Below are 19,896 nucleotides of genomic sequence, written 5' to 3'. Positions count from 1 at the left end.
TGCGTTGTTGTTGTCCTCGCTACCGTGCAGACTGGTTGTAGATGGCAATGAGCGTAAAGACGAGTCGTATCACTTTATTCAAGTTTAAACCAACAGCCTCGAGCACTCCCCTCTCGAAGCAACAAACCGGTAGAACAGTGTGAAGGTGAAACTTTTACAGTGCTGCCAAATTCACATTTACATCAGTAGTTCATTGACTTATCATGTGCAACCCAAACCTCAGTGCAGAACAATATAATTGGATATTATAGTTCCAATTGTGACTTATATTATACATTAATTATCCCTAATATAAAATGTAGTCCTCAGCAAATGCATAGAAAATTAACTGAGATGTAAAGATGAATGGGGACATGTTCTGCGATTTAAATATTTTTAAAAAAAGAAGCTAATTCTCATTCTGAAACTCATCCAGCCGTGCTGTATAACAAGTCCAGGCATTGTCTGTCCAAGATATTTATACTCTTAACCAATAAATGTTCCCTTAAAGAACACCTCTGCATTAATATTGCGCTCTCAACTGCAAAAGGCAAATACAGGTTACGATTCGTCATGAAAAAAAGGCGCGAGGTTTCCTGAGTGCTTGATACAGTCAGACCTTTGGCATTCATCCTCAGCTTGAGGTACATTTATGTTGGTGCCGTGCCATTAGACAGGACATATTCAGGGCACTAGTCACAGCTCATTCTGTGGATGTGCGGGGATGGTGTGATTAAACCATGCCGTCAATAAGAGTCATAGGATTTGGCTAAACCACAAAAAGATGTGGACTGTAGGGAGCAAGTTGAACCCAAAAAGGGGCGCGTTCTAATATGCTTTTTTTTTTTACTCTGAAATGAAACCGAAGCTACCCAACCTATCTGATCTAATAAATCTCACATATATTTTTTATCAACACGAAATTTAAAATAAGTCAAACTATGGTGTTTCTTCTCAGCAAATTCGACTAGAAAGCTAAAAGGGTTTCATCAAAAGAAGCCATATTTATGTTTTTTTAATGCACCGCAAACAATCTCTTCACAACAACCTAACCGGGCGACGATCGCAATCGTCTCACTGCAAGAGTGACGAATTTAAACTAGTGCAGAACATTGCTACGCTTACCACACTGTGAACACTGCCCCTACATTAAAGTCAGTGCAAATGCCTCCTGCAACCCACAGGAACACATTATGTATATATGCCATCATGTACCGCCCACTAGAACTAGAACAGTATGCATGTAAACAACAGCGTGAACCCACAGGAAACTTCACCTTGAGAAAGATTTCACTTTGTTTTTTTATACTTTGAGTCAGATCACTGAATACCACGGTAAAAAAAAAGAAAAGGTTTGAATAAATATTTTTCAAATAAATTAATGAATGGGTACCGTGTCTATTAGGCACACAGGATTGGAATCAGAACCACAGAAACGAACAGTCGGTCTGCACATGACACAGGGGGGATGACGGCAAAACGGTGGCGGAGAAACAATTAAGACAAAGAATGTCTTGTGCACGACTTTGAAAGATGACCGATCTCCGTGGCCGAGCGGCGTCTCCACGCGGAAAATGTTCCACGGCCCGCTTTGCCGCCATCATGCGTTGACATCTTTGGTCAGAAGAGGACGCCGCTGTTGATAACTTCTGGCCCAACCTTGAACAATCTGAGGACATAGGAGGCATAAAGTGTTTAGCGGGTTCCTTTAATTGAAAAAAAAAAGGCATCATTTTAGCACAGCATTGTTTCTAATGAGGAGATGTAAACTGTGATGAATGGGTCAGTTCAGCCAAAACCACACAAAAGCAACACTCACCCTCCCGGGATTAATGTCAAGTCATGACGATTATGTAAGTGGTAAAATGTTGTGTTATGGTTTGGACGAGCAGACCCTTTAAGGACATAATAATAACAACAATGATAATATTAGTAGCCTCTTTAACGAGTGCATAACTTTATTTGATGGTATTGTTCTTCCCTTTTTTAAAAATATATATTACAAATGTGAAGTCAAACTTAATGAGCAATTTTGCCAGTAGAACACTGCCACCTAGTGTTCCACGTGGCTCAGTGCATTATTTTCGGACTGGAAATAACCAGGTCAATCATTTCATGTCTATAGTGTTATTCTATCTATAACCATCTATTTCTATTGCATCTATTTCTAAAACTAGAGCATTTACACCATCAGGAGTATCAGAGGAACTTCAGAAGCGGGTGGGAACTTTCTTTTTGCTTTAACATGATAGATACATGTTCACCCTGAAATAGGTTTTTAGGAACGACAGTGAACAGAACGTAGACATTGATTCTGGGAGATGTTTGGAAGGCCACGTTGTCGGTTGTGTTTATGACAAATTTGATCACTTCAGAGAAACTAAAACTAGCCCACTGACAGATGTTGTGCGGGATTTGAGGCTTGCAGATAAAATAGAGTAGTGCAACTATAATACCACAACCACTACTATCACTTTGCTTTCTACTGTATTTCTTGCAGCCCTGTTTCTGTGAAGGGGAGGAAGTGCCTATGCAAATGAGGAAACACTGGGCTGTTATTGCGCAACCAACGAACAACCACACACTTAAAAAAAGAAATACTGAGAGAAAACCAGTAACAGTGTCTTTGAGGAAATATCAGTTGTATTACGCTCCGACATGCTCGATTCAACTCTCTGCATGTAGAAAGAAAACGGTGGCATTGTAATTGAAAGGCTTTCTTGCTAACCTGCAGAGAGAAAGAAAACTAACTGATGATCCCGACTTTGATGTGATGTCACAATGACTGCATTTGTCCTGCTTGCATTTAAAAATAAATAAATGTCTCAGAGAAAACAACCCCCCCCCAAAAAGGTCTGAGAAGCCACGGCGCTTCCTACCCTCGTGTCCTCCTCTTTCCACAACATTTCTTGCTCAGCTTCATTGAGCTCCTCTGATGGATCATAGGTGTAAACTGGTAACAGCTGATGACGGAGCCTGTCAATTCTGCGGGACAAAACAAAAAGAAATCCAACATTGACTTAAAGGACTTCCGCCGATTCACGCAGGTGAAGTAATCAGGTTTTTAAACACAAAGGCACTGTGCCACAAAATCAATGGGGGAAGGTTAAAAGCCTACCTCCTTTTCTTACGGATGTACATGACCTGAAACAGACAACACATGAAGAATTATTTAACATTACATTTAGCTGATGCTTTTATCCAAAGGGACTTACAATAAGTGCATTCAACCATGAGTATGTACTCAGAACAACAAGAATCAAGAAAGCAAAACTACAAAGAGCCATTTAAGTAATACTTTCTTCATTAAAGGCATAGTCGTAAAAGATGTGTTTGCGGCGAAAGATGTAGAGACTTTACATGTGCTGTGCGTCGGTCTCTCAAGTCTGAGTTATGACGGTGCCTTTTTAATACTTCACTTTATGCTTTGCAGCAAGTTATCTTTGTGTTGCAACTCACCACAGCTGCAGCTATTCCAATAATGGTGATGAAGAAAAATGGCACCAGCACATAGCTGACAGCCACATCTCCATCTATGATGGCTGGGGTCTCAGTAGTGCTGTTCATTGCATATGTTCAGGAGGGGGAGGGCTGTCCGTGCAGGGGCCTCTACAAGCAGCAAACCCCCTCCCTGTGACGGACAGCGTGCAGCGGCTCTTCCCTGAAGCGGCCCCCTTGTTGTTTACGCCTCATCCTCGTCGTGCATGTGACTCCCACATGGTTTTTCACTGCCCTTATTAATCAGCGACGAATCTGCTGGGAGCACGGGAATGCGAGGAATGTGCACACAGCGATGAGCCTGTCAAGGAAGTAACGTTAGTAAGGACCTTTTATTACTTTATTGCATTCAAATAGACACAACCGAGAAACAGGTTTGGAGCATTCAAATTGTGGCCAATTTTAAAAAAAAGGGGCACTTTTCAAGCAGAAAATATTACTCACTAACTTTCCATTTTTAAAGCCCCGCATTGACCTTTGTATACATCCCGCGCTATATATATATATACTATATATTAACCATCTTTACGAGCTGCGACGTATATATGTTATATATAATAAGCAGCTAACGTGACCGTTAGCTGCTCGCGTCACCGTTAGATGACACCGGCGTTAATGACAAGTTGTTTTATTGAACAAACAAGCTGTAAAACAAGCCCCTCTGGAGGACGACGTTCATCCACAACGAGCAACAAAATACCTTTTTTATTTTATTTTTTTTTAGTAAAAGCTCACTCACTGTGCGGTGTGGAAAAGCTGTCTTTTGAGTCACGTTGTGTTGTGTTTGCGGTACGCAGGAAAGCTGTCTTCCGTCAGCAGGTTGGCAGCATGACACCCACGGCAGCACTTCCGGTTTGACGCTGTCACAATAAAAGCGCAGCGACCACGCATTATTCTTTCTTATTATTATTTTATGTGTGTACGTGTCCGGGAAGATGTGGCATTTTAGTCCCACTCGTGTCGTGTATTTGGCGGTATGGAAAGGGGAGGGTGTCGGGGGGTGTTATCTTATTTCCCTCCATCTTATTTTGTTGATATTTCAACTGAGTTTTACACCGAAAAAAACAAGTGATTTACTCACGCGCTAAAGGAGAGCCGCTAAAGTTAATAAGGTGTTTATGTGTTTTAATTGCACTGGCTATAAAGTAGGGACAGCAGGGGTAACATCAAGCGAGAACCATCTGCGCATGCCCAAAACCGATGGCCCGCCCCCTCTGCAATTTGATTGGCCGTTTGCCAAGGACACCTATCGTGATTGGCTCGTATCTCCATGGAGGAAGTGGATTATTTAACTGAACTGTCTTCTGCTAATCGATTTGAATGTTTGTCGTTTGAGGTGCACAATGCGCCACATTTGTTACAAATAAATTCAGATTTTGTTCTCCAGATAAAATATGTCTAACTGTTAAGAGGTTTATTTGCTCCCCATGTGCAGTTAAACTGGGCAAACATAGATAACCAAACGGGCAGCCATTAAAAAGGTGATGGTTTTTTAGTAGCTTGCAACAAATTGCGTTGTGCCAAATCAGGTGTGTGAAGAAATAGCTCATGAAGTAAAATGTGTTTAACTTCACGGTTTGTGAGAGAAGCTGTTAGTGCCATGTCTGTAAAAAAAAAAAAAAAGTCATTAATGACACCAGCATGTGTTAAATTTTTCTCAACAGCCCTCCAAAATCCTGGATGAAAATTCCATTCGAAAGGACTATGAAGTTTTGAAGAAATTGCCACTTAGTCTCCCATAATGGAGCATATCATATCCATCCAGGTAAGATGAATCTATCCATCTTTTAAAAAAATAAAATAAAATAAGTGTCTTCAACTCTAAACTCACGATGAAAATGGAATTGCCCAAAATAAACTTGAATTAATCAGTCAAAATATTGGAAAATACGAATTTTCGTAGATCATAGGAGGACCGGTAGAAGAGAAACAAAACGTATAGTAACGACAAAGGAATATGAGTTTTATTTGCTGTTTCTGTCTGGAAAAGTCTTCAGAACCTGATGGAGTTTTGAACGATTCCCACTGAGCGTTCAGACTTCCTCACTAAAGCATGTTTTAGATACACACGCAGCAGGTCTTCAAGCTGGAGAAGAATCCTCGGATTGCTTTCTTCTTTTTCTTCCTCTTGGGGTTACTGACGTCCGCTAATAAACATTACAACAAACGTTTGATCAACTTTAAAGGGATTGCTGTAAATGGAGAGCGGGAGAGGAGTGCCGGATAAGTTTCCTACCAATCTCTCGGCCCCCCACAGCCTTCGGAGGGTTGGTCGTGTGGCCCTGCACAGCCTGGGGACTACACACAAACACAAGCACAGAGTCGTTGTCGGTCCATGCAACCCTCTCTGGATCAGAGGGAAACATTGATGTTATCTTATTTTAAGGGCAATGGTAAGTCTGGGTCAGCTTAGAATCAGATCAGATCTTACTTTGGAAGATTGTATCTTTCCCTTTCGCCAACAGTGGTGGAGGAAGTAAAAAAAAAATAGAAGCTACACAACAGCTAAAAGTCCTGTGTTGAAAACGTGACAAGAAATTCACTGTTTTAGTTGGTGGAAGTGAAGCAAATTCTCTTTTTTTTTTACTACTACTATTTAACATACTGTTGGATAGTTTGATCTACAACTCATGTATCCCCCTCTGAATTGTATTGACAAAGAAATATAGAGTGTGACAAATGACATGAAATGGCAATTGTCTGCTGAAACGGCAATTTGATATGGCAAACAGAGTATTTACACATCCAGTAGGCAAGGAAAAAACATCATTAGAGTTGTGTAAGTGTCAAATGGATGATCATATTAACTTGTATAACTCTCCAGCTGCTAAATGCTCCTCTGTATGTTCACCAGTCTGCCGTTTGGTGCTCACACTGTCGTGACGCGTTCTTTTTAGAAAAGGTGTTGCTTCGTAACTATTTGAGGATGACTAAATGTACGTAGTATTAAAACAGTGAGATTTAACTGGTCCATCAAATGTGTTTTGGGGTACATGATCACGGATTTGATACTATAACTCTGTGTGCTCTTTGTTTCATGCAGTTGCCTACGGGCAGCTTCATGGGCCATCTACGGGGGGGGGTTTGTGTGATCCAAAGGTTCTGCAGGTAAACAAAGACACGTGCACTCGACAAACACTACGCCCATGAAAAATGATGTCTAGATGTATTGAGCAATTCCCCCCTTTTAGTACATCGCGTGCTGACTAGAAAGCAAATGTTTCAAACTGATAGTACAGCAAATAAATGGGCTTTGTACCAAACGTGTGAAGAAAGCGTACCTGGCAGCGGAAGTTTCATCGCTGCCAAAAGGATACGTTTACACTTTTATGATGTTTTAAATTGGACACAAATATGCACGTTAGACCGACCAGTAAAGGATTCTGCCTCCTTTTTGTCTGGTGGCAAGAAGATGTCATGATAAAAATATAAATGCACTCTTACGGACAGCTGTTGCCAGTGCCGAAGTCGCCTCTTGTTATGAAGGGATGGGCCAGGATGCTGTTTGGGGTAATCCTGCACTTGGGGTCCACCTGAAGCATCTCCTTCAACAGCTCAACACAGGCGTTCCTGTCAGCAGCGTCTGCACTGTCCTCTTGGTGCTGGCATATCTATGATGTCGTAATGTTGAATTGACATCAGCCAAAATCACTCCGGAGCTCATGAAAATCAACTATTTCGTGGGGCTCCCCGTGCCGGACGCATTTACTCGTCGACCTACTGTTTTCAGGGCCTCCAGAGAGGAGCACGGGTATTCCTTTCTTTCTTGGGGCCTGATGCCCGTTCCAGCGTGAAACTCTGTTGTCGTCTTATTTAAAAGAGGACAAAGTATTTTGAGTATTTCATCAGAGTTAACGCTTTTGATACTGACGTCACATCATCTAATGGAGGAATTATCGAATGCATGTTTGGCTATTTAGGTTCGAAGAAGGTTGAAGTACTGTACCATTACCCTCCAGTGCATGAGCATGCGGTACTTGCGCCTGCCATGACAGAACAGCGGGGTGTTCAATCCTCCATTCAGAAGTCTCCTCGGAGGTTCACCTAGGAGGTCAACGATGAGACGCAGCTGGAAACGAAACGCAGCGTTAAAAAACGTCATTATTGACGACTCGAGCGCCTTTGTGAGGCTTTGATTGAAGCTCCACGCGGTGTTTAGTGCTAATTCGCAAATATCGCTATGCTAACATGCGAGCATGTTTGGCGCAACAAAGTATTAAAGATGCCTGACAAGTCAAAAGAAGTATTTCTACATGCAGTAGGATGGATGTAGAAATGAAGCCGCCATGACACTGACCAAATCATATTCATGTCTCCCCTGGAACAGCGAGAAGCCGAGGAGCATCATGGACATCACGGCTCCAAGAGACCAAACGTCGATGGCCTGGTTGAATGGGAGGCCCAGGATGATTTCAGGAGACCTGATTGTGGAAGAACATCGACGTGTTAAATGAACACGGAGGACATGGTATGAATCGCCTCTAAATAAGAACGAACAGAATCATTACAGGCATGACACGGCGACTTGCCCGTGGGCTCTTCCATTCAATCATTTTCCCGGCTTGTGCCGGATGGAAAGCTTTCTAACCTGAATCGTGATACTGGGCTTTTCTGATGCCTTCAGACCGAACTATCCTATACAATTTGACGCCTTCATTGTTTTAGCTAAGAAACTATGACAATTGAAACTATTCTGATGAGAAATCGGGGCCAACAACCTTCTTTTTTCTTCTTCTTCTTTTTTTTAAAGCAATGGAAAAAAAGATTTAAATCTCGTCCAACAAAAGAAGATGCTGCGGCTACATTGCAGCACAGCCGTGTCATCTCAATAACTGACTGATATTTTATAATTTAAGCAATTCTAAATCAAACATTTAAAGGTCTCACCGATACCAAAGAGGCTGAATATTGCTTAGAGGCTTGGCTTCGAATGTCTCAAGAGTTAGTCCAAAATCAATGAGCTTCACCCTGAATGGCAGCATCTGATGATGCACCAGCAAGATGTTGTCCAGTTTCAAATCTGTGTGGATCAGGCCGAGGTCCTTCAGGGCCGTTAACGCTGTGGCCACCTGCAAGTGAAGTCAGTCACCGGGTATGAACGATGTGCTGGAGTGGGAAAGCGGACAGAGCTTCAGATTCTGCTTTCTATCATGTGTCCTCACGTCTCTGATGACGATCCTTATGCCGCTTAAAGGCAACGGGACCCATTCTTGTTGGCACATGTAATCAAAGAGGCTCACGTCCAGCTTTTCAAAGACCATGAAGGTCCGGTCGCACCTGTGGAACCATTCAAGACACCTGATGATGTTGTTCTTATCGGGGTCCAGAAGTCTGAGCTTGTCCAGTGTCGTCACCTGGGGATGAAATGACAGTTTGAAACAGTTTGGTCATCAAACTTTTTTACGCGATGGGACTTATGGAAGCTCAATGTCCCGAGTTAATAAAAGCTCATCGTGAAGCAGCTCACCTCGCTTATGTCGCTGTGCTTTGAGTTTCTTTCTTTTAAAGCCTTCACAGCCACTATCTCTCCGGTGTCCTGTTTCAAACATTTGACGACGTATCCGTAAGTCCCCTGTCCCAGAAAGTTCAAGATCTTATAGTTTTCTGAGATTTCGTTTATCAAAGGGTTTTTTGCCATTTCTGAGAAGAAGAAAAAAGACCGAAAGCAAAATGTGTTTATTCCAATAGCCATAAATGAACTTTTTCCTGTCTCAATAAGTAGTTTTAATGTGTATCTAAAAGCCAGATTAGCTTGTGTTTGTGCAAACAAAACATTGCCAGCTTGTTTTTTTCAAGCTGGCACTTTGATTCAAGAAGAATTAATTTGCCAAGTCCACTGTACTTAAACTGTCAAGATAATTTTAGCCACACGTTGCGCCGGGTCCCAATGACTTCTTACTAAATAAAACACTTTAAATTAAAGATATGGATATAAAGGTTGTGTATTTCACTCGTCTTTCCACGATTCTCTTGACCTCATGAACTCAGGAAACAAAACAATGTCTACCTGTTGTCAGCAAGGCTTCAGTCCAGTCGAGTTGTTTTGATTTAAAAGGCTGAAAAGTTGTTTCTTGTCTCGTTGTTAACGAATATAAGCTGCTTTGGAACACCTTGTCCAACTGCGTCATCAGAACTACACATATTGCAAAAGATGCACTCACCAAAAATGTCTTTATACTGATATATATTTTTCTTTAGGGATCAGATGGGCTTTAAACTCGTCGTTTATGTTGTAGCGAGTAAGTCTATTGACAAATGATGCCCCGTTGTGTACACGGTCATTTTTAGAGACGCAACAGACTGGTCCAACGATTAAATGGGTCAAATGTTTGTGTATAATGTCGCACATTGCAAAACTTTTCTCACACAATCCGCTCATAATGTCACTGTGTTAATACATGTGTTGGTGTTTGCACTGCCAGTCTGTTGCCACTAGATGTCACTAAACATCTTTTGAATTAACAAGAGAGGGGAGAGAGAGGGGGGGGGGGGTGTTTAAGGCAGAATTTGAGCTTTCTCATGACCATGAATATTGGATATTCAGTTTCAACTGACTTGCAGCATTTAGTCTGGCTGCTGTGATGTACATTGATATTAAACATCAGCTTATGTTAGCCATCAGTACGTCAAAATGAACCAGCGACCGGAAACGACGGATCCCAACGTGATTACAGCCTCCAAGGCATTTTCCTCAGAATGCTTCTATAGTTTGTCTCGTATTGAATTCACAGAGAATTTCATTAGGATTGAATAATCTCTCAATGTGCATAAGCTCACAGAGAAGTGCATGCTCCTCCGTGTGCAGTAGAACAGCTGTTAGTGTTTAAGTCGTGTAAAGATTTGAATGAAATCATCTGCATGTGATTGTTTCACGTTAGATAGGTGATGCGTGCAGTGGAGACAGTTCCCGGGAGCGCTTGCACATTCACATGTAACGGGAGGAAGAGCTCCTCCAACGTGCGAAACAAAGCACGTACGCCCATCTCTGATAGCGAGCGGTCGTGACGCAATATATCACGGGGCATAACGTTATTTTGCTCCTAAGAGTCGGACCAAGAGCGGCGCCACGCTAATCTGCTTCCAGGCATTTGCTCCTCCAGCAAGTCCCCCCCCCGCCCCCCAAAAAACAAACCCCTCCTCTCTCTTCACCCCGTTTGCGTTTCGATGTTGAGCGGCGTTGGCAGGCCACCTCGCTCCTCTGAGAGTTGAAAAGACTAGCGCTGCAAAAAATATTGTCTCCCCTATATTGCATGTACTTGGTTGAAAGAGAGCAGGGATGCACCGATTACACGTAGGGTTAAAAAGCTTTACAAATGTATAAATCGTCATTTTATTTGAGGCCCTTTCGAGGGTGAAATTGTCAATGATTCCACCATTTCTCATGTATTCATCAAGCTAAAAGACACAGAAACATCTGTCCAAAAGTGACACGACACAGATGTCAGTGCTGCAGTCCTTCATGACCTTACATTTCCTCAAACATGCACATGTGCTCTTTCCTTTGCTCACACATATGGGTTCCTTCTACGTTCACAATGGGTTGGGCCTTGTGAGTACATGGGCAGCACATATATCTTGTCTCAGCACATCTTTGGCAACCAGCAGGCCTTGCTTGTGCCGGTCCTAAATGAAACCGTGGATGGGATGCAGTCGGCCTGTTGGGCAGCTAAAGGACAAAAACACTCCTTCTCCCTCCCCTGCAATCTAGTGCAATGTGGGCGTGATTGACAAGAAAAGGCGGTGACGCCCCCTCTCGCCGTCCGCTCTCCTCATTGGTTGGAAAGTGGAAGTCACATTTGGGGCTCTCCCCATTATTGAAACTGCCATATTATTTTAGAAATGTCATACCTCTGTTATAAAAAAAACAAAACAATAATGTTTCCCAAATACTCAAATGTGATGCACATGAAGGCTTGAATGCTCCTGAAACTCCGAAACAAAATCATTAAAAATGCAAATCACCCCCACTCCAGCCCCGCGCAGACACTGACACATCTGGCAACGCTGCCCATGAGCTCATGTGGCTGATGTTGGGAGGGGAATTTGAAAAAGTCTCGTTTGCAAGTTGCAGAATCCGCTCGCTCGTTTCCCCCCTGCAGCCTCTTTCGTGTTGTCCATTGAAAGGAAATCGCTGGGCCATCCCACCCCTCCTCCATACCCCCCCCCCCCCTCTCCTGACGCGCGCCTGTGCCGTGGAGCTCCCCTCGTTGCTGCGTGCATCGTGATCTAGTGGATGCAGAGTCTTGCAGAGAGAACGCAGGGTCACCTTCTGTCACTGCAAAGGGGAAATACCGAATTTATCGCAGCGCAGGACACTGGGCAGCAGCAGCAGCGCACCTCCACGCAGCAGCAGCAGCAGCAGCAGCATCTGGTAAGTCAGCCCGTGCGTGTTTGATGGCACATTGCTGCACTGGCGAGGAGAAGCTCGAGCATCCTTTTTCAGCAAAGGGCTACGCAGGGGGAGAAAGGCATCTCGCGTCGTTCCCCATCGTTGTGGATGATGTCTCATCTCGTCTCTGCCGCGACACCGACCAAGTAGCACAGATTCATCCGCGATGCCATAGCGGGTTTTTGATTTATGCATGCGTCATTTTTAATGGTGTATAATACATCGTGGTTGGCACACGCCACGGGCGCAGAGGACCATCTTGCATCATCTCGGATTACTACTGCATGGTGTTGTTGTTTGTTTTTTTTAGTTTTGCACAGTCCATTCTCTGAAATGACAGCGTTATGCAGGGTGTTGTTTTTTTTGTGTGTGTGTGTGTTTACTATGCAGCTCTTTCTCCTGCAGAATGAGCGAATTAGATCCCCGGTGTGTTATCAGTGTGTACCTGCTTATAACATAAGCTCTACGTGTAATAATGCGGTATGAAACACCATGTTAAGTGCACTGTAGCGCAGATGGAGATGGTGGTCAAGGCTGGGGAAGGATTGCCATTTTATGTTCCTGTCCATGCGTCAAACGGGTAAACAAGACCAGGCGCGCGAGCGACGTGGATCGACGATGTCGTAATCACCACCTACTTGATATGTGCAGCTTTTGTGTGTGTGTGTGTTTTCTTGTTGCATCGGTGCAAACACACCAGACAAGGAGGCAGGAATCGCCCCGTTGTATAGTTGAAGGGTTCTGGGTGAAATGGACGCGGATGTTCGCGGGAGCGCTGCGCTGTGACGTTATGTAATTGGTTGTCACAGCACAGCGAGGAGCCATCTCTCTCTCTCTCGCGTCATTGTTTCTTCTCTGACAAACTAAGCGCAGCACAGAGGAGGAGCGTCCTGTTTGCCACACGGGATTAGGTGCATGTGGTCCATTTAATCATTCATCGAATCTGCCCCTCGAGCTGAAATGCATCCAGGCTTTACGGCGCACTCAACCCGAGCTCGTGGCCACATTTTTACGCGTTTCGCATGCAGGGGCAAGAGGGGGAGGAGGGAGGGAGGGAGGAAAGAGGAGGGGAGGGGGGGGGCGGTGTTATCTCGTCGCTGGTTGACCGAAAACAAGCAGCTCTGATCCCAAAAGCCCACGGCTTCAACCAACAGAGAGCGATCAAGGGGGCTCTGGAGGGTCTTGCTGGTATTTGTCGCGTCAAATGATGACGTATGGCAGAAGAACCGCTCGCTCGTGCCCCGCCGCTGCTTGTTGTGGAGCTGTCCGCGGTGCTGAAGTCCCGGTTTGCTGGAGTGCACGTCTGTCAGCGGCCAAGGTGCCCCCGCGAGAGCCAGAGAGGAGATGATGATACTGTCAGGGGGGGTAATCCAATTGTGTTGCGGGGAAAGGGGGAGGCAAAGAGCACTTGCTATTTATTAGCAGACTCCTCACTCCTCACCGTGGAGACGAGTTAAAAGTGCATCAGCCGAAGCTCCGTGGTGTTTTAGCAGAGGCAGAATCATCTGTTAGTGTGTCTGTCTGTCGTTGTACCTCTTTGAATGAAGCAATGTGTGTGCCTGATTACAAAACACAACAATGATGGCCTTTCTGTGTTTTAATCTATTTCACCATGGGGAAAAGACAGTAAGACACGTAATCGGAAAATAAACATAATTTTGTGCGGCACAGAACTTGTATTTTCTTTTTTTGTCCATCCTAATTGTCGCGTGGCCCTCCATCAGATTTAATTTCACATTTATCTAGAGGTCGGGAGCCCCTTATCTGTCCATTTAGGCTTGAATTTGGGCCTCGCAAGTAACGCTGGGGACGGAACCTTAATATGTATTTAGTAAAGACGAGAAAAAAACAAATATCAAAAACTGTCAATTACCAAAAGCTGCCAAACTTCAGTGTTCTTTTGCAGCTGGTTGTGAAAAAAAAAATCAAAATATCCACCCTTTAATGGTGAGACTCACAACTGTACTTCTATATTGATGTACATTTGTTGTGGGCTGTGTGTGTGTACTTGTACAACAGAGCTGTCAATGATAAAGTCACTACCCTCTCTCTCCCTTGGTAGTAAAGCCACAAACATATATATCTTCTCTCAACTTGCGGTGCTGCTCACTGAGCTTCCACGCTTGACTTGTGTTTGATTATAGCGAAGGCCGCATCTCGCTGCTCGGGAGCCTCGACGTCAGAATTAAATTGCAATTTTGAAATCACGCAACCGCCCGCCGGCGTGATCTGTGGTTATCTGTAACCGCTAATAAAACACGGTCGCTGTGATGTGTTTTTTTGTTTTCCGGCACAAGGAACATAATGATAGTAGAGAGAGAGAGAGAGAGAGAGAACGCTTAACCCAGGAAGTGGAAACATAATAGTTTCTGGGCAGTCTCGCTGAATGGGTTTTAGGTAGATTTTAATCTGGCTCCTGTGCAATTTGGTTTTCTTTTTGGCCACGTCCATAATGACAAAGGATTAACAGCAGCGTGGGATTTGTGGGAAGCACTGCAGTTCAAGCTATTGTCATTTAGTCGTTTTGTTTTTCTCTTCTTAACGTGAGATGTCAGAAAGCCGGCGCAGTGCTTCTGACACGGTTGCTTTGTTCTCATCACGTCGGGAGCCAGTTTAAAACGATAATTGATTTTACTGAACACATAACCCGTTTTTTCTGTTCTTTTCTAGCTGATATTTCCCTTCTCTTGGTCTCCGCTCTCATGTTTCAGTACATCGGGACAAAGCCGGGGCTTTCAAAGAGACTGGTGCAGGACGTTGGCATGTGCAGCTCACTTTCCAGCCGTCAAACCTGCGCCCAAGTGACTCAAAACAGGTTTCAGTCCGATAGGATTCTCGCTGCGTCTCTCTTAGCGCAGCTCAGGCGGAGGGAACGGGGTGTTTCCTCGTGTCGGTGACCTTTTGTGTTTCTTTGTTACGTCGTCAGTATTCGGTGTTAGTCGAATGTCCTGAGACGGCATGTGTGAGCAGGAGAGAACAATGTGTGAAATAGTGTATTTTCTTCATATATATATATAAATTTATATATCCTCTGTAGTGTGTGTGTGTTGACGAAAGGGTTAAAGGCTGCTGTTCCTCCGTTCAGGGAAGAGGTAGTGGTGTCTGACAAGGTGTGAAAAAAGAGGCAGTGCAAGAACAGAGAGTCTGAAGGGCAGCAGGAGTGTCTCATTCCTCTGAGTGCAGCAGGGAACACACACACAAACACACAAACACACACGCGATAAGGCCGTATCCTTGGTGGATTTATGACATTGGGGATGATCAAAAGCATCCCCGGCTCCTTTCAAACCACCAAAAAAAAATAGCACCTCATTTTGATTTTCTATCCTTGGATCTGTTTGATTTATTTTTTTCGACGCCGAGCGCCGGAGAGAAAAGAAGTGAGATGCTGTTAATGGTGGTGCTGATTGGTACACAATGTCCCTCCAGTTTCCTACACAAACGAGTGTTTCTTTGTGTAGCGTGAATGAGGTCCAAGTTACCAGCTGGCTGTCACGCAGCGTCACGCCGACACGTCACCGCTCTCCGCCGCGATCACGCAGCCGCGGCTCCGCCTGAAGCAGAGCCCTGAGTCAGTGTGTGTGTGTGTGTGTGTGTGTGTGTGTGTGTGTGTGTCATGATCTTTTGGGGCAATTCAAGATGGAGTCCCAGCGCGGCCCCGGTCATGAATCATGTGCTCCAGTTTGAATCGATGCTGATCTGGATGGTTAAACATCAGCGTCAGTGGGTTTTTTTTTTTTTTTTGGGGTGATGGTTGGTGACACGTGGACGTCCTCGCGAGTGCAGCAGTTTGGTGTCGTCGCTTCGAACACTAGAGGGTGTGTTCCTCATGGACACGGTCAGACTGACGGCAGCGGCGATGTCATTTCTGTGGCGCTTTTCACTCACGTCAACACAAAAGGGCTTTACATTAAGGAGAAAAGATAAGAATAGAGCTGTAAACACAAGAGCATATCAGCGTTAATCAACATAACTGTATGAATACAGTAGGATGCGCAAGCACAGAGCAATACATAATAACACCGACACGAGCCAATAGATGATCTAATGTCGCCTCCTCGACTGGATGGTAAAGCAGTTCATGTTGTTCTGTGTATGTGTGAGCCGACAGTCCAAAACCCAAAGATATACATATCGTTTTTGATATTTTGTTAATATACAGGAAGTAAAAGAGCAAATATACATATTTAAGGAGCTGGAATCAGATCAATTTTATGATAAATTTGATAAATCTATCGTCAAAATAGTTTTTTTTTCTATTCCTGCAGCAATCGTGTCAAGATTTCACTTCGGCCCGCGACTGCGGCCAGCTGCTGAATGATTGATGAGTTCTTCCCCAGCAGACTGCTGATCCCTGTATCTCTCAGATACAGTCAGGTGAAACGCAGCAGATAAATATGTACGGAGAGCGACCGTGACTCGGCATTTTCCACATGAATTTTGTGCCGGAATCTGTCGGACGTGGCCACCGTGGAGGCGTCCCCCCTCCTCCTCCTCCTCCCTCCCTCCCTCCCGCGGCGGCGGCCACGTCTCCAGAGGCTTCGTTGGTTCGATGGGTTCAACGCCTGAAACTCAGTCCGTCCGTCTGTCATCTAAACGGCTCGTCCTGCTCTCAATAAGGTGCAGCGAGGAGCAAATCCCAGCGGCGAGAGTCAGTCACACGACATCAATGACTAAACACACACAGGCTTGGGCTTTCGCCCGCTGTAGTGAGAGAATGATGACGTCACTCTGCTTGGTCGTGCACCTCTGGATGTTTTTAAATGTGTTAATGCTTTAGAGACAGGAGAGCTGAAAAAAAAATCTACATTTGAGTCCATATTTTTCCACCCAAATTCAATAGTTTGAATAGTTTTTTGTACCCTCTGACCAGTGCAAAGCCTTTTTGGATGAACAAAAAGATGTAATACACAGCGCCGTGCCATCAGTGTCTGATTTAATATGAAATGTATACAATTCAGTTTATGAACTTACACTCATATAACTACTTTAAAGGTTATTTAATAGATGCTCATTTAAAATATATATTTCTTTAGTCTCATATACCCCCTGGAGTGCCTTCACGTACCTTTTATGCCAGATACTACAGTTGGGTAATCAAGGAATTTTTTCTTTATTTGTGTGTCGCTGGTTTACAGGATGTTCAACCTTTCATCCAAATAAAACTTCTTTCTTCACGGGGATTGTATATAGGCGCTAAAGTATCCCATGAATATGAGATATGAGTTTACAGTTACTGTGCACGTTGAGCACAAAGACAAAGTTTTATTAAAATAAAAATGCAGAAAAGAGAATGACTTGACGCCTTTTTAAAGACAGATTAAGCTGAATTAAAGTCCTTACAGCTTCCTCGATGTTCTCCACAGGATCTCTTGTTGTTCAAGAGAAGGCCAGACGGCCATGTGACCATGTGAGCATGACGTTGAAGCGACTAGCTGTTGTTGTTTTTTTATTGCTGATTGATTTTTAGCGACTATTCATTGGATGAAATTGTGTAAAGGTTTCCCCCGAGGCTTTTGAAAGTGCTTGGATTGATTTTCCTTCAAACCGTCTGAGGCCCAACGATATTCCATTTCTATCGATGTAAAACAGAGAAAAGAAGCAAATCTTTATGTTTGAGAAGTTGGAAACTGGAAGTTTTGCTTGCAGTATTAAAATAATCCACATTTTTCTCAGCAGGGGGATTAAACGTAATAAATAACATGGTGATTGCACTCAAGGAGAGGAAAAAGTGTGATGTTTCAAGAAACAGACATCTCGCACATCAGCACCTTTAAACATATATATACTATAACTCAAATCTATCTAATTAAATACAACTGAACAACCATTTTGAAGTTTATTATTCAACATATCAAGTATACTTCTGAAATACCATCTTCATTGCTGTTTGGAGTCTTGTAGTGTGGGCGAGAGGTATGTGTTGAATCGTGTGGGCTGCACACTGATGGCAAAATGAATGCTGAATATTTACATTATATATGTGTGTATAAATGTGTGTGTGTGTGTGTGTGTGTGTGTGTCTTCTCCTCTTATAACGGTAGATGTTCTCTGCTGACACAATAATTGCAGAATTCACACCAAATTCAAAGTGTGCGATTATCTTTTATTGCGTTTAAAGAGCAGATGTTAGGTTCAAAAAATTATCCTTTTTTTGATTTTATCTGGGTTATAACTTCTGTCACCATGCTGGTGTGCAACTACAAAAGAAACAGAGGTGGCTAACACCGTTATTTAGTTCCCTCCTGCAGTGTCAGAATCTCTTAATATAATTGTTTTTTTTTCCCACACGTGTTGTTGGACTGACTTCCACTTCAACTTCCTGGTAACTTTCTGCTCAAACACTGACCCCAACACCTGCTGTTTTCTTCCCACAGGTGATCTCCTGCAGGGGACCAACAGCTCTCTCTCAGGTTTATGGAAACCTGACCTCCCATTGGTGGAGAAGGTGAGTCGCACCCGTTTTTCAGTCCTCCGAAATCTCCCACAGGTACTCCAGAAGGCCCGTCTCGTGCTATTTAACTACTTTCTCTTTTTTCTTGTATCATGTATAATGCTAAGCACACCACTTGAGGTAATGAATAGCTCTTTGTCAGGGGGGTTAATATTTCATGAGGGTGGTCCCATCTGTCAGCGAGCTAACTGGAGGTCATTTTAGTTTCTTATTTTAGACTTGGATTGAATTATTGAATTCTTCATTCGGTTTGCTCTGTGCGTAATTAACGTTACGTATGAGATTACATCGCTACTGCGGTATTAGATTACAGCCTTCCAGCCGCAGCTGATCGTAAACACTGATCCGCAGTGTCTTTCGGTCGCAATAACGCGTGTACTCTTTGTTTTTAGAGGAGTTCGTCATCCGATTTTTACCTTTTTTCTTTTATTTCCTCTCGCTGGAGATAAAAGTAACTCACGAGGGATTAGTGAAGTTCCTTGTTTGAGGAGCCTGTACTGCGTGTGTTATGGCAGAAGCTCATTGCAGCAGAGAGGTGAAGCATCTGTCTGATGAGCTCACACTGTTGTTCTAAGAAGAGGAGGCTCATCAGGGCGTCACGGCCCAGTTCATGAGGCTCCTCCAGGGACCCGGTGCAGTTTGGACCTGGAAGATGAAGTTGAGCCCGAGTTTAGACTGCAGGGACACTCGAACATACTCGAAAGTTTAGCAGGAACTTGAATAACATATTATTATCACCAGCAGGAGTATTATGCCCTCTCAGTCTGGTCGGGATATTATTTTGTGCTCTAATTATTTTCCGTTCACAAATGCGCTGTGAACATAATGTGGCTTTTTTTTCTTTCTTTTTTTTCGATGAAATGTCTCATCAAATCAGAGGATTCTTAGTTTGCAGTCATTTTATTTTAAAATGTTTAAATAAGGACAATATTTTTTGTTTGTGTGTTTTTATTCTGTCAATCATTACAATACAATACAATATTATTCTATATAATATACAAAAACAGAGACTGAAAAGGTAAAGGTAGAAGCAAAAAATGCTTGTATGTTCCTATCAATTAAATCAGAATATTAATTTCAAATAAAGAAATATGTACTATTTTGATTCTGCATTTCCACAATATCAACATGGCATTGTTTTAATAATCACTTTAAGGTTTAATAAAGTCTCCGCCCGTTCATGATTACCTTTTGAGGAAGAACAAATAACCTTTTTGAGGTGGAAATGAAGAACATCTGTAATATTCTCCTATATTTTACAAAATAGCCGCTCTATAGAGGAGAAGGGGGAAGTTAACGATGGATGTGGTACATTCTGGATTTGCTGTTGCGGCACAGCCAGTAACGGTGTTCAAACGGCAAGAAATGTACTAAATCATAGCACGTAATGTATTTGTTTCTCCGTCAGACCCACTTTGCAGCATGGCCTATAAACATTTAGAAAGTAGGATGTTCTAAATTTCAAAGTTGACCACCAGCTGGGCCGGTCGGCCGGGCTCGGCGGCTTGTTTATGCCTTCGGGCAGAATCGCCGATTCCTACATGGAAACATTTACACCAGACGTATTTATTTTTTC

At 43.4% G+C, this 19,896-nt stretch overlaps 3 protein-coding genes across 4 annotated transcripts in view; 1 reads left to right on the top strand and 2 right to left on the bottom strand.

Moving 5' to 3' along the window:
* Positions 1–59: 59 nt before the first annotated feature.
* On the bottom strand, positions 60–4,308 carry smim29 (small integral membrane protein 29). 2 transcript variants are annotated; one of them, XM_068597831.1, is made up of 5 exons: positions 4,217–4,308; positions 3,439–3,778; positions 3,098–3,123; positions 2,859–2,964; positions 60–1,648 (listed from the first exon to the last, which is right to left on the bottom strand). In XM_068597831.1, the coding sequence occupies exons 2-5, from the start codon at positions 3,544–3,546 to the stop codon at positions 1,580–1,582; spliced, it is 309 nt and encodes a 102-aa protein (XP_068453932.1). In that variant the 5' UTR covers positions 3,547–3,778; positions 4,217–4,308; the 3' UTR covers positions 60–1,579. The 2 variants fall into 2 exon arrangements, with proteins under 2 accessions (XP_068453932.1, XP_068453933.1); XM_068597832.1 differs by having other exon boundaries at positions 3,439–3,732; positions 4,217–4,289.
* A 1,110-nt stretch (positions 4,309–5,418) lies between these two features.
* Positions 5,419–9,511, bottom strand: LOC137800344 (homeodomain-interacting protein kinase 3-like). The gene is made up of 10 exons (XM_068597505.1): positions 9,485–9,511; positions 8,945–9,117; positions 8,640–8,831; positions 8,365–8,546; positions 7,775–7,898; positions 7,424–7,546; positions 7,199–7,285; positions 6,922–7,088; positions 5,714–5,775; positions 5,419–5,624 (listed from the first exon to the last, which is right to left on the bottom strand). Exons 2-10 carry the CDS (start codon positions 9,113–9,115, stop codon positions 5,536–5,538), a joined length of 1,197 nt encoding a protein of 398 aa, XP_068453606.1. The 5' UTR covers positions 9,116–9,117; positions 9,485–9,511; the 3' UTR covers positions 5,419–5,535.
* Positions 9,512–11,687: 2,176 nt separating this feature from the next.
* The window catches only part of pacsin1a (protein kinase C and casein kinase substrate in neurons 1a), a 30,188-nt gene continuing 21,979 nt past the window's right edge, over positions 11,688–19,896 (top strand). Inside the window, exons 1-2 of the mRNA XM_068597503.1 lie at positions 11,688–11,848; positions 18,244–18,314. The gene's annotated coding sequence lies outside the window, so the exon portion shown is untranslated. The remainder of the gene's footprint in view (positions 11,849–18,243; positions 18,315–19,896) is intronic.

This window comes from Clinocottus analis, unplaced genomic scaffold, assembly GCF_023055335.1.
Source record: "Clinocottus analis isolate CAN_PGR_092001 unplaced genomic scaffold, fCliAna1.0.p SCAF_4, whole genome shotgun sequence".
NCBI lineage: Eukaryota > Metazoa > Chordata > Actinopteri > Perciformes > Cottidae > Clinocottus > Clinocottus analis.
This window is presented reverse-complemented; position numbering and strand designations above follow the sequence as displayed.

What these genes read in the sequence shown, in the direction of transcription:
- smim29 (XM_068597831.1), bottom strand. Translation starts at nt 3,546, where the DNA reads ATGAACAGCACTACTGAGACCCCAGCCATCATAGATGGAGATGTGGCT. An exon ending in TACATCCGTAAGAAAAGGAG is followed by an intron (nt 2,965 to 3,097) that starts GTAGGCTTTTAA and finishes TTTGTCCCGCAG; the next exon opens with AATTGACAGGCTCCGTCATC. An exon ending in GGAAAGAGGAGGACACGAGG is followed by an intron (nt 1,649 to 2,858) that starts GTAGGAAGCGCC and finishes CTATGTCCTCAG; the next exon opens with ATTGTTCAAGGTTGGGCCAG.
- LOC137800344 (XM_068597505.1), bottom strand. Translation starts at nt 9,115, where the DNA reads ATGGCAAAAAACCCTTTGATAAACGAAATCTCAGAAAACTATAAGATC. An exon ending in AGCACAGCGACATAAGCGAG is followed by an intron (nt 8,832 to 8,944) that starts GTGAGCTGCTTC and finishes TTTCATCCCCAG; the next exon opens with GTGACGACACTGGACAAGCT. An exon ending in TCATGCACTGGAGGGTAATG is followed by an intron (nt 7,286 to 7,423) that starts GTACAGTACTTC and finishes CTTTTAAATAAG; the next exon opens with ACGACAACAGAGTTTCACGC.